This window comes from Leptopilina heterotoma, unplaced genomic scaffold, assembly GCF_015476425.1.
Source record: "Leptopilina heterotoma isolate Lh14 unplaced genomic scaffold, ASM1547642v1 Lhet_123, whole genome shotgun sequence".
NCBI classification, from domain to species: domain Eukaryota; kingdom Metazoa; phylum Arthropoda; class Insecta; order Hymenoptera; family Figitidae; genus Leptopilina; species Leptopilina heterotoma.
This window is the reverse complement of record NW_025110842.1, coordinates 4,449,225-4,463,955: the sequence shown is the minus strand read 5'-3', so window position 1 is coordinate 4,463,955 and position 14,731 is coordinate 4,449,225. Positions and strand designations below refer to the sequence as shown.

General features: G+C 33.7%; 1 protein-coding gene across 3 annotated transcripts in view; it reads left to right on the top strand.

Annotated features, from left to right (window-relative positions):
• Positions 1-14,731, top strand: part of LOC122512689 (telomerase-binding protein EST1A-like) — a 143,594-nt gene that overhangs the window by 32,354 nt on the left and 96,509 nt on the right. For all 3 annotated transcript variants that reach the window (XM_043628681.1, XM_043628680.1, XM_043628679.1), the window contains exon 17: positions 12,779-12,924. In XM_043628681.1, coding sequence (XP_043484616.1) covers positions 12,779-12,924 — 146 coding nt within the window. The remainder of the gene's footprint in view (positions 1-12,778; positions 12,925-14,731) is intronic.

Here is a 14,731-nt window from a genome sequence, read left to right as displayed (position 1 = left end):
AAATTCAACAAGAATAATACAGTACTGTTGGAATGGGTTTGCTTACTACTAGAACATATCGGAATAAAATCATCATTATGATGAGTATAAATAACACAGAAATTATTAAGACTAGTCCAGTATTTGTCAATTAGGTATGCTTACCTTTAAAACTTATCTGAAGAGAAGTCATCAATAAGATGATACTAAATTTGACAGATCATAATCCATTCCTTTCTGAATAGCTATGCTTGTCACTAGAACATATCGGATTATAATCAGTAATGATTTGAGTATAAAAATTACTAATTTTAACAAACATAATCTAGTACTTCTCGAATGCTTGTTACTAGAACATATCGGAATAAAAATCAGTTACATTTTTGCACCTCAAACAATATTTTACTTTGAATATTTGCAGGTCTAGGGTACTTTAAACAAGATCATTTAAGAATCCAGAGTTTCTCGAAGCATTTAGTTTTGAGAAATGTTCAAAAATTTAACGGTTATGCTTACCACTAGAACATCGGAATTAATATCTGTAATGACTAAAGTATAAAAATTACTAAATTTAAGAAGGATAACTCAGCACTTATTGGATAGGTATGCTTGCCACTTGACCATATCGGAATTAAAATCGTCTGCATGAGGAGTATAAATGATTCTAAATCTGACAAAAATAATTCAGTACTTGTTGGACAGGTATTCTTGCCACTAGACAATATCGGAATTTAAATCATCATTACGATGAGTACAATTAATACTAAATTTGACAAAAATAATTCAGTACTTGTTGGATAGGTATGCTTGCCACTAGACCATATCGAAATTAAAATCGTCTACATGATGAGTATAACTGATACTAAATTTGACACAAAAAATAATTCAGTCCTTGTTGGATAGGCATGCTTGCCAGAAGAACATATCTGAACAAAAAACATTAAGGTTATGTTAATTAATTTCTTTATTACTACACTTGACAGTTTTAATAACAATCTGGTCCTTTTTTGAAACGGTATACTTGCCACTAGAACATATCGGAATTATTATCATTAAGAAAATTATACTAAATTTGACAATGATAATTCAGTTTATATCGAACAGGTATTCTTGCCACTAGAACATATCGGAATTAAAATTATTAATGAAATCAGAATAAAATATAGTAAATTTCGTAATGTAAACTTTTAGAATCCAGATCTTTTTTTATAGGATTGCTTGCTATTTGAACATATCGGAATATAAATCATTAGTAGCATGAGTATAAATGATACTAAATTTTGTACGAATAAACTAATAATTGTCGAATAGTTATGCTTGCCACTAGAAAATATCGGAATTAAAATCGTAGATGGGTATGAATAATTCTCAATTTTACAAGGGTAACTCAGTAATTGTTGGATAGGTATGTTTGTCAATAGAACGTATCGGAATAAAAATCATCACTATCATCAGTATAAATGATAGTAAATTTCTCAAAGTTAGTCCAGTATTCGTCAAATAGGTATTCTTGCCACTAGATCATATCGGAATTAATATCAGTATTAAATTGAGTCCAAAAATTTATATTTTACTAAGGGTAATCAAGTACTTTTCGAATAGATATGCTTGTCACTAGAACATATCGAAAGTAACATCAGTATTCAATTGAGTATAAAAATTACAAAATTTAACAAGAGTAATCTAGTACTTTTCGATTTGGTAATTTTTCTAATAGGTATGCTTACCACTAGAACATATCGGAATAAAAATCAGTAATTAAATGATAATAAAAAATGAACTCAAGTAAAAAATTTGTCCTTTTCTTCAAATGATTCGCTTCAATTGGATGAACTTGGTAGCGTAGGGAGAAATGACTTCGGGCCTGTGTTGCTGACCTTGATGAGACATCGTGTGTAAATTTTCAAGCGCCACCGACCTTGCCCTTGCACAGCGACCGTGCAACGTTACATAATTTCTTACTTAGAGAGAAAACGCGCCAGTCTCCTTGACTGCATCCATACTTGGCGTCCGCTGGTCCAAGAAACGTCATTCTTTTCCCAGTTCTATCTTACCTTTATACCATTTCTATATACTTTAGGTAAAGTTTTATTTTTTCCACTTTTACCACTCGCCCGTCTGCCTACTCTAATGACCGTTATCGACAAAAAAGGAAAAATTTGGTCCTTTAATTCCTGACTTCTTTGGGAAAGAGAATTAAAAAAAATTATCTATTATTAGAATGTTTGATTTCATGCACCTGGCGGGTTATTAAAGGGGAAATAAATGTTTGATTTCATGGCGATTTGTAGTGATTAAGGTGGAGGAATGGAATAAGAAAATAAGAGCAAATGGCCCTAATAACGCCTTGTGCATGTTAGAGGCGCCTCTATAGTTGATGATGAAAACGGTCGATTCCCACGGATTGAAAAATAAAGAAAAGGATGTGTAAATTTTCATTGGGTATGGTTTTAACGCCCAGGGGTTGGTCAGGGTGCGCGTACTATTAGCAATCCATTTTATCCATTGCACACACATAATCATAATGAAATGTATCCCTGGCGCTGTTTGGTCCCAAGTAACCGACACGTAGCTTCGTGTTTTCTTGCACGACTGTAAAAATGTTAATTGACAATTGCGTGGCGCCACTGACCACCGTCTCACCACCACCACTGTCTGTCTCGGAACCATCTTTCCAACAACGATTCTCTCTCTCTCTCTCCCTTCGTTCTTCTTCTTTTCTCCATTACCTACCGGGTGTCTTCTTGCACGCCTCAATTTTTGCAAAACTTCATTTTCTTTACTTTTCTAAATTTAGCATCCGCTGAGGAGCAAAACAATTCTTTCTGCCTATACTGGTAATTTGCCTTGTAACTGCAACATTGTCTGGTATCTCGAGTAGCCTTTAGGCTACCTGCAGGTAGATGAAGTTCTCTGCTTCAAAAATTTTTTTCCCGTCATAGTCTTTTGGTTTTCTTTGTTGGTCTTTGATTGATGCTATCCGTTTGCTAAGAGATAATAATTTACTAACGTCGTTGTAATTGCTGAATTAGGCTAATTTTTATATCCGCCAGTGTTCGAACGACGACGAACGAAGAGATAGGATAATATAAAGAGGATAAAAATAAATATTTCTTTTTTCTATTTTTAATATTAATTAGCTCAGATTCTTAAAAAAAACCTTTTTCTGTAGTGTTGATATTGACGTATAGTTTTGTCGTACAAAATTGCGGGATAATTTTTGTGTTGACTTCAGTGTTTTGAGGACATGAATCGTGCACTAGAGAACCAAGTCGATCGAGTTTAAGTTTCATGTTGTTTATTCGATTACGTGTTGGTGTTTGCGCTTGCAATGTAATGGATTTAACTCATTACCACGAGAGAGCGAGTATCGTTGGACTTCTATCGTGAGTTGCGCACGCCCAAGGCCGCTTCTCCTGTAACATGCTCCCTGGAAGTTCCACCGGTTGCTCAAGAAATCCGTTCGTCGTGTCGCGCGATAGCCATGACACGTACCAACGTGATTCTTGGAAAAATGATTTAACCCGATCGTTGTTACACACCCCAGGGAGAATTGGATCCAGTATTATCCAGGAAGAAAATTCCTCCCAAGAAGCATTCTTCTTTAATGAAAAAGTAAAATTCTCGAAATTTTCTTCCCTCTTCAAATCTTGTCTCTTCAACATCAGGAATACTTCAAGAATAGAGCTAAACAATTACCAAAATATTTCCTGTTGACGAAAAAAAAATTACCTTTGGCATTTTGCAAATTTTTTTCCCTCTTTAATTCGAAAACTGGTCCAGGAAGAGGAGTTGAGAGTAAATGTATAATTTTGTTAGGAGAAAATGATTCTAAAGGAAGACGAGAAGAGGGGTCTTCGTGTGTAAAATGTACCACGCGATGGGATGGCATGCCATGGTGTTGTTCGGAGAGCAGCACTTCTTCTCTTGACTCTTCGATACATACAGCCACACAGAGAGACTCAAAAGTACATGCACGTGATGCACTGAGGCTTGTGGGTTGGGTAACACACATGGATTTGCAATGGTCGTTTACCCGTAGCTGGGCTAGAGTGACGACCCCGCCCGCTTCAAGGACACACCATCGGACACCGCAGAGCAGGCAGGGCTCTCTTCGGTGTGCGCCATAACACGGAGCGATTATCCTTGGAGCGAGTTCTATTGCGTATCCTTCAATCCCTTCTGTATTAGTCGCGATCAACACTGACGCGAAGGGTTAAACAGACTCAGTCCCTTTCCTCTTATCTTGAATATCTAACCTAATATTGAATAGAATACTTTTTTGTTGATCTTGCTCTAAACGTAATCCAAAATATTTTGTTATTTTGGGTAAAATAATAAGACAAAATATATTTACCTATATGCACATTGTTGAATAGGTATACTTGCCACTAGAACATATCGGAATTCAAATCGTTCACGTGATGAATATAATGATACTAAATTTGACAAAAATAATTCAGTACTTATTGGATAGGTATGCTTGCCACTAGAACATATCGGAACTAAAATCAGTTACATTTTTACGCCACAAATAATATTCTACTTTGAATATTTGCAGATCTAGGATAATCCAGTACTTGTTGAATGGGTATTCTTGCCACTAGAACATATCGGAATTAAAATTAGTAATGGGATCAGAATAAAATATAGTAAATTTCGTTTCGAAACCTTTATAAACCAGAACTTTTTGGATGGGCTGGGTATTAGAAGATATCGGAATATAAATGATTACTAGCAGGAGTATAAATGATAGTATATTTGACAAAGGTAATGTAGTAATTGTCGAATAGGTATGCTTGCCACTAGAACATATCGGAATATAAATTATTAGTAGCATATGCTATAATACTAAATTTGAAGAAGATAATACAATAATTGTCGAATAGGTATGCTTGCCACTGGAACATATCGGAAACAAATGAGAAATGGGTTTAGTATCAAAAATACAGAAGACAAGGATAGCCCGTACTTTTCGAAAATGTATGCTTGACACTAGAACATATCGGAATTAATATCAGTAATGAGTTGAGTATAAAAATTACTAAATTTATCAAAGATAGTTTAGTAATTTTTGAATAGCTATGCTTGACACTAGATCATATCGGAATTAATATCAGTAATAAGTTCAGTATAAAAATGACTAAATTTAACAAGGATAGTCCAGTACTTTTCGAATAGGTATGCTTGCCACTAGAACATATCGGAATTAAAAGTAGTAATGAGATCAGAATAAAATATAGTAATCTTTTGTAATCCAGACCTTTTTGAGTAGGTATGCTTGCTTTTAGAACATATCGGAATATAAATGATTAGTAGCATGAGTATAAATGATACTAAATTTGACAAGGATAATCCAATAATTGTCAAATAGGCATGCTTGCCACTAGAACATATCGGAATAAAAATCTGCAATAGCTTCAGTATTAAAAAAAATTCAGTACTTTAGAAAAAGGTATGCTTGTCACTAGAACATATCGGAATAAAAATCATCATCATGATGAACACAAATGATAATAAATTTGCCCAGTAGCATTTTTTAAATAATGTAAAAAATACGGAAAATATAATAGATAAAATTAATAGAAAAGACCCCTAATTACCAAGCGGAATTAGATTATAATATTCTCCGTGTTTGGATTTATGAATGTGAAGAATTATCGTTTATACAAAATCCAGATTACTAAGTGCACACCATGGCTTTCTAGATTGACGATCGGGAATAATATTTATTGCGCGAGAAATAAAGATTGTTATAACACGCGCAAGCGCATGCGTGGTCTGCACTTTGCTAACTGTAAATAAGGAAATAAATTTGATGATATCTTGGTTTGTACAAGAGGCGTACGATTCAAGTTCTGACGACATTGATTTACTAACTCGTTTTAGGATTAAAAAAAAGTCTGTGTGTTCGATTTACATTTTAGAAAATCTATTATTTTGTTTATGATTTTAATAGTTGTTTGTCCTATTTTGCATTTCGAATTCTCAACAGCAATATAAAAACTCTTTGCTCATTAAATAAAACTGATCCCTTATCTAAAAAACAATTGTTTAATAACCATTTGAAATTGTATACTCACCGATATGGAGGAGCCATTTTACTTATCTTAGTTTGGCATCTAAAAGCTCATTACAGGCTGTGTTATGTTGCATTGCTGGCAAGGACGCGTCATCAAAAACCTAACCTCAATATTTTGATTCGAATATCTAGAATACATTTTGTACTTTTTTCTAAAAGACACTTCTAGTTAAGAAAAGTTAATAAACTTAACCTAGAAATCATGTTCAGGGCGCGTGACAATTTGAGCAACTTAATTTTTCTTCAAGTAATTAAAGTATTCACTAAACCGGTATTTTGTTTCCTTTCGTTTTTTTTCTCCTCTTATCGGCTAAAAATAATCCTTCTATAAATAATCTTGAATTCTTGAGATTATGTATACGCAATAATCTTGTTCCTGTTGACGATAACAGGTTTTTGATAAATATTTATAAAATAGGAGGATTTTTTTTTATCTTTGTGTGTGTATACAATCAATAGTTTTAATATGATTCGGTCTATTGTGGGTAATTTAAAATTATATATGTATACATAGAAGTGAGAGGAGAAAAAGAAGTTAGTCGCCACGTTATCGCGATGATCGTCGCGACTTGGTGTCGAGCCCTACTATATTTTTGCACTCTTGAGAAGAAACAAAAAGAGGCGAACGAGTTTTCAAGGGACAAGGTCGTTTGATATAAAAATTAATATTGATTATCTTTTTTTTGGTTTGGTTCTTCATGTAATTATCTTGGTCCTAATTCTTGATGTTGTGATTTCAAGTCTGGTTTCGTGTTTTCTTTCGAGGCCTTCTAACGGATGTATTTTTATTAGGCGCATCTCTATAATTGGTCTTCTTTTATGTCTATTTTTACTTTTTTGATTTTAGATGAAAATAGAGACTAGAGGTTTATTTAAGATGTGATTGTAGGTGTGACGGATTTTAGAGACTTGATTGTCTTCATCATTATCATCATTAGGTTTATGGGGGTATTTTTTTGGTTTGAGACACGATTTCGATTAAAGGACTAACAGGAGCAACCTACGCAGTCACAGGTCAGAGGAGCTGATCTATGGAACGCAGTCAATACCCCGTTATGCGCTAAAGTGCAAACTTGTTAGTCACAGTCATCGTCGATATAGAGTCCTAGCTGCTGGTAGTGGCGTGTCACACCTCCGTAAAGAAAGCTCTCTCCTCTTTCCTTGTTCAATTCACAACATTTTTTTTTCAGGGCACATGAGTCGTACTAATGCCGTTATGCCCTAAAGTGTTCTACTCCTTCACTGTCTCTGTTTTTCTTTCTGTTTAATTTCTCTCTTCTTTCGTCCTCTTTCTCTCTCTGTAAACCTCTCTCTTTCTCTTCTACCTTCTCTTCTTTTCTCTCCTTTCTTTCTATCCTTTAGTTTGTCTCTTTCTTCTTCTTCTGCTACTCTCGTGAGTTGTGGCTAATATCTTCCCGAGATACATTCTGTTGATCATGACACAATGTTTAGTGCATATGCATGTAATTCTGGCCTCGAATGTTGTTCTAGTCAATTCACGATCTAACACTATCGAGAAGCGGGATCCGTTCAAATTGAGTTTTCAGAGATTGTAGGTGGAGGCGAACTTCTCTCAGGAAACATTTTATTAGGGGATTTTTACAAGGACAATCGTCAGTTTTTAGGACACAATTGCGGAGTGACAATCTGTGATTAGGATTAGGATAGCCTAATACTTAATTCGAGTAGGTATGCTTGCCACTAGAACATATCGGAATATAAATGATTAGTAGCATGAGTATACGTGATACTAAATTTGACAAAAATAATTCAGTACTTGCTGGACAGGTATGCTTGCCACTAGACCATATCGGAATTAAAATCGCCTACATGAAGAGTATAAATGACACTAAATTTGACAAAAGTAATTCAGTACTTGTTGGACAGGTATGCTTCCAACTAGATTAAATCGGAATTAAAATCATCATTACTATGAGTACAATTAATACTAAATTTGACCAAAATAATTCAGTACTTGTTGGATAAGTATGCTTCCCACTAGACCATATTGGAATTAACATTGTCTACGTGATGAGTATAAATTTTACTAAATTTAAAACAAAAAATAATTCAATACTTGATGGATAGGTATGCTTGCCACTAGACAATATCGGAATTAAATTCATCATAACGATGAGTACAATTAATACTAAATTTGACAAAACTAATTCAGTACTTGTTGGATTGGTATGCTTGCCGCTAGACCATATCGGAATTAAAATCATCTACATGATGAGAATAAATGATACTAATTTTAACCAAATTAATTAATTACTGTTTGGTTAGGTATGCTGGCCACTAGAACATATCGGAACTAAAATTTAAATAAGATCGTGCAGAAATTGATAGTTTCTCGAAACATTTTTTTGCAGTATAATTTAAAAGAGTTTAAATATTATGTCGTCCTGAAAAACCCCCTTTCCCTTGACATATGGAGTAGACAGATTCCAAAAGAAGAAAAAACAACGCAAAGCTGAGGGAATAAACATCGACTCGAGATCAACAGTTCATAGACGATCATCGAATTAGGATATCGTGTACCTGTCAATCTGGGCGTTAATAATACTCGAAGAGTTCAACGAAGTACGGGAAAGGAAGAAACGCGAAAGGAAGGAAGATTGCACGCAACAAGTACTTAAGATTGTGGGAACGTGATAGGATGAACATAAAAGAAATGGTCCTTATTATACCCCTTCGTGTTATAATACCAAATACAAGAATCACACTTGTGGATCAAAAATCCCAAGAAGAGAAAAATTATTATCAATATTCTTGACTCATTTTTCAAACCCACATATTAAATTTATCTTTAAAAAATCAAGATAATGCAGTTTTCAAACCGAGATATTGAATTCATTTTCAACAAACCAAGGTACACACGAAGAGAACACAATTCACAAAGTATAAAGAAAGAACTGAATTGACGAACTACAAATAAAGCACAACAAAATGTACGACCGAAAAAAATGTAAATATCGTTTAGAGGAAAAGTAAAATTCTCTCAAACTAAATGTTTCGAGAATCTACAATATAAGAAGTTCTTGGAAACGAAGTCTTCTGTTTCCTCGTTTATTAAATAGAATGCACCTGCAGTTTGCGGTGAAACTAAAAGGGAGCACTAAAGCGGAGTTTCAGTAGCGATTTTTAGTCATAAAATATTAAAACCCAGTCTAGATAATCATTTAGTATTATTAGTGAATTTTCTGGGTCTGATAACGGCCTCTAATGTGTGTCATTAATTTGAACAGTATTGAAGCCGCCCCAATTGTATTTTAAGGCACCTTTAGATGTAAAGCATATTTTTAAAAACCTTTTTTAAAAGTCACTTTGTGCCATACAGGAACAAAATAACCTTTTATATTTTCCTAAAGAATTGATAGTTAATTAATTTACAACTGGAAGGGAACTGTTTTCTCGGAGTCCACTTAAATAATATTAAGAACTTGATAATTGTATTAATATTTCCTTAATCTCGAGAACAGTTTTTCCAAATCGCTCTATAATTCTTGATGTGCTCAAGTTGCGGTAATTAGGATAACGGGAAATGGCCTGCTAATACCGTCATATAGATTATGGCACGACTAGTGTTCAGGTTCTTATTAATGCAGCAATCTTGCATCTTACTCACATGGTGTACCTACACGCACAGTAAAGGACATTACCTTAGCCGAAGAGAGGACGTACTGGGTAAACGAGCAAACAAGTTACTTGAGAGTATATAGATAATGCGAGAGAGACGGGTATTAACTAAACAACTATTTCGAGTACCGTTTTTCCCCCTCGTATATGATTTAAAATTGTTCTAATATTGTTTAACTTGGGTAGATTCATATTCTTGAACCTAATCTCTTGTAAGTAGGTCGAAGGACGAGAAAAGTATAAATATAAATAGATTATATGTGTGGGAAATTTAAAGTAGATGGAGTAGTGGATTTATTACAGGACTTGTCAATTTCAAGACAAAGCTGGCAACTGATTCAAATCGTCCACTGTTGCTATCTAGGTAATTCGTTACGTAACTTAGTAGAGTCCTCCACTGTTGTAATCTAGGTAATTCGTGCAGTAAGGGAATAGATTTCTCATACGAATTAAGAGGAAGAGTTGATACGGTTCTCTTGAATGGCAAAGCGAGTGTTGTAGATAATAAAAATTCTGATAATAATAAAAATAATGATAACAATAATAATAGTAATAAAGATGATGGTAGTAGTGATGATAGTGGTAGTAGTAATGATAATAGTGGTACTAGTGGTGGTGGGCCCCCAAGAAGGTGTTTCGTCCCCTGCAAGTCGTTCTAGGATGTGTCGGAATACCGTTAGTTTGGCATGGAGGTCGTGCTTAGGTTTCTAACTGGTGGGAAACCTGCATCTCCACTTGCAGATTCCGATCGTGGACATTTGTCTCATGTTCCTTTCAATCTTGGCAAATAACTAATCCATGAATCTTCCGATAACGAGACATCTATTCATCAAAACACAATTTGAGGTTTATTCTTTTTGGTAGACACAAAATTTTTATAAGGAATTCCTTATTAAAGTGACGAAGGACTTTTGATTACAATCCTCTTCGTATAATTATAATTTCTCATTTGATTCAAACAAGTTTTTAGTTAATCCCACCATTCCTAATGATTCCCCTTCGCTTCTTTAAGGATTTCCGTAAAGAAATCCCTTTTTGAAAAATGACCCAAAGAGAAAAATATTTCTCTGCGTATACAGAAAATACTCAACTGCACTAAATTACGTTGTTATTGGACATCGGAATTTCAAAGATGCTCCAGTACCTTTCGGACAGGTATGCTTCCCACTAGAACATATCGGAATTAAAATCAGTAATAGGATCAGAATAAAATGTAGTAAATTTAAAAACTATTTTTCGAATGGATACGCTTGTTAGTAGAACATATCGGTATAAAAAATCACGACGAGTATAAGTGATACTATATTTGATAAGGATAGTTTAGTACTTGTCGAATAGGTATGCTTGCCAATAGAACATATCGGATTTAAAATTAGTAATGGGATCACAATAAAATGTAGTAAATTTCACGAGTAATCATAATCTGGAACTTTTCGAATACGTATGCTCGCCATTAGAACATATCGGAATTAGAATCAGAAATGCGTTGATTATAAAAGTTACTAAATTTAATAAGGATAATCCAATGAATTTAGAATGGGTACGCTTGTCACTAAAACATATCGGCAAGAAAATCAGTATTTTGATAAGAATAAAATGTAGTACATTTTCACAATCTAGTAGTTTTCGAACGGGTATGCTTGCCACTAGAGCATATCGGAATCCGCTAAATTAAAGTGTTGAAAGGACTTTAGATTGCAATCCTCTTCGTTTAATTATGAGCTCGAAATTTTTGTTGCGAATAAGTTGTTACTTATTCCTTATTAGATAATCCCACCTTTCTTAAATATTTCTTCTCATTTCCTTAGGGAAAAGCTTTTTTAGAAGAGGACCCCGAGAGGGAAATATTTTTTCCATGTGCCCAGAAAAATTATTTGAGTATAATAAATTACTTTGTTATTGGATATGGGAATTACAAAGATGGTCCAGTACCTGTCGGACAGGTATGCTTGCCACTAGAACATATCGGAATTAAATTCAGTAATGGGATCAAAATAAAATGTAGGAATTTTCAGAAATAAATTTTCATAATCCACAACTTTTTGAATAGGTATGCTTGCCACTAGAACATATCGGAATCAAAATCAGCAATTCGTAAAGTATAAAAATTACTAAATTTAAGAAGGATAATATAGTATATTTACAATTGGTATGCTTGTCACTAGAATATATGGGAATTAAAATTAGTAATCAGAGCAGAATAAAATGTAGGGAATTTTAGAAGTAAATTCTCAAGAACTTTCCGAATAGGTATGGCTTTGACTAGAACATATCGGAATTAAATTCAGTAATGGGATGAGTATAAAATTTAGTAACTTTATCAAGGGTGATCCAGTACTATTATAATAGGTATGTTTGCCACTAGAACATAATTATGGGAATAAGAATCATTAGTAGCATTAATATAAATGGTACTAAATTTGACTTGCCACTTGCCACTAGAACATATCGGAATAAAAATCAGCTCCATAAAGATTATTCTATTTTTTACACCTAGATTATTTATTGCAGACCAAGGATACTGTAAATATAAGGTTCTTTAAGGGCATGTTATTCAGTGTGACGTTTTTCCATAGTAAAGTACATGGGGCACGTGACCACTGAATAACATAACCTTAAGAACTGGGAGATCCTCGCAACTTTCCTTTTGAAGATTTTTGTTTAGAGGTAGCTTTCACGCAATATTTTTAGTGTTATATTACATTTCCTTTTTATTTTATTAAATTAGAAGTGACGGAGGGACTTTCGATTGGAATGTTCTTCCTTTGGTTATGGCTTGTAACGGAAAGATAAATGAGCTTCCGGGTAAATTATCTACAGAGTCACACCCTTGTTGTAAGATCGAATAGGACAGGATTCCCTTCTGTCATCGAGTTTTATATCTATTTGATCCTCCTCAGAGTAGGTTTTTGCTATACCACAAGAAAAGTTCCATTGGAAAAACGACAAAGAATGAAGATAACAAGGAAAAATGAAATAACTGAATTAAATTCACAAAAGTATATTTTACATGTCAATTTTAACTTTTGCGGAATAATTACAATTCTTGCTTAGTCTTTTCTTTCTTCTTCTTTTCAGAATGGAGACCTTCCAAGAAGCTGGAATTCAAATGCTGAGGGAATTCAGAGCACTGCTGCAGCATTCGCCCCTTCCACTTCCGGGAACTCGACTTCTTCAACTACTGGCACTAAATATGTTCGCGATTGAAACAACTCAGCTCAAGGGTAAGTTTTTCTCTTATTTTTGCGTCGAGGTTGGGATTTCTTTCTTTCTTTTTTTTTGAAAAGAAAGATCTCTCTTGTTGAATGATAGTAGTTGTTTGGGGGAGGGGAAACAAGGGGGGAAGATAAGTAATTTTCACTTAGCTGTATTAGCAATTGTTATTTGCCCTTCGTTGTTGGTAAGCGAAAAAGGTTTCCTTTAACAACAGGGATAAAATTGTTGATAATGACCTCTTCTGATAAAGGTATATAATTCAGGAAGCAATGAATGTAGACACGCTAAGAAGATGAACGCCTGAGATCGAATGTAAGCATATACTTAACATCAGGAAACACGTAACCATTTCCTGGAAATAGTTTGCACTTTGCGCCCCAACACTGTCGGGTTCGTTACATCGATCGAAGATATTGATTCAATTATGGATTCAGGAATTCCGAGTAAATTCTCTTTTTCTCTATATTTAAAATTTTTTTCTTTCATTCTTTTATTCTCTCTGCTTTTTTCTTGTCTCTCACTTTTGTTTCTTTCTTTTTTGAAAAAAAGAGAATAAAGTCGATAAATGAAAATCATTTCAGTGGAAAGTCACTTTAGTGAATGAAACAATTTCTGAAGATTAAAAGTGTATGCGAGTTTACGTTGGATATTCCATTTTTAGAATTGTATTCATTGGCTATTGTGACTAGTAAACCTGTCTCGTAAATTGTTGTTAAGTACTGAGAAGGCTTGCCAAAAGTCGTTTTTATTCAGACTGAATATTTTCTTGGGTTTAATCGACATTTTCCTTTTCGACTTCAAAGTTCCTACTTTACCTCGGGAGTTGTCCTAAACAAAAACGGAATTATTAATCCCCTATTTCTATTTTGCATCTGTTTTGTTGTCCTTAATAGAAAGAAGACCTAATGACCCCTGCCAAAGCTTAGTGAATTGTTTTAAACAGAAAATAGATTAATTAATACCCTTTAACTAGATCTAAGTTGCCTTAAATTAGGCTATTAACCCCCTCCAACGTCTATTAAATTGTCCTTCACAAAAAAAGACGAACCCTAATAAATAATATTGAAAACAGGTATGCTTGCCACTAGAACATATCGGAATTAATATCATCAAGAGGATGACACTAAATTTGACAATTATAATTCAGTACTTGTCGAACAGGTATTTTTGCCACTAGAACATATGGGAATTAAAATTAGTAATGGGATCAGAATAAAATATAGTAAATTTCGCAAGTAAACTTTTATAAACGAAAACTTTTTGGAATAGGTATGCTTGCCACTTGAACATATCGGAATTCAAATCGAGAAAATCATTATTATCATGAGTATAAATGATACTAAATTTGGCAAGAATAGTCCAGTACTTTTCGAATAAGCATGCTTGCTAGAAGAACATTTGGAAATTTTTGGCACTAATATGATAACACTAAATTTAAAATAATAACCTAGTCCTTGGCGAACAGGTATGCTTGCCACTAGACAATATCGGAATAAAAATCATCAATAAGATGAGTATAAATGATGCTAAATTTGACATAGCTTTTTTAGTACTTGTCGAATAGGTATGCTTGCCACTAAAATATATCGGAATTAATATCGTCTACATTATGAGTATAAATGATACTAAATTTGACAAAAATATTTTAGTACTTTTTGGATAGGTATGCTGACTACTAGAACACATCGGAACAAAAAACAATTAGTTTATGTTTATTTTTTTTAATAGAAAGGGTGGAAGGAAGGGAGTGTGATTAAATTTTAAAGTTACGTTAGATACCTTAATAAAGAAGTACATTTTTAAAACGAACATATT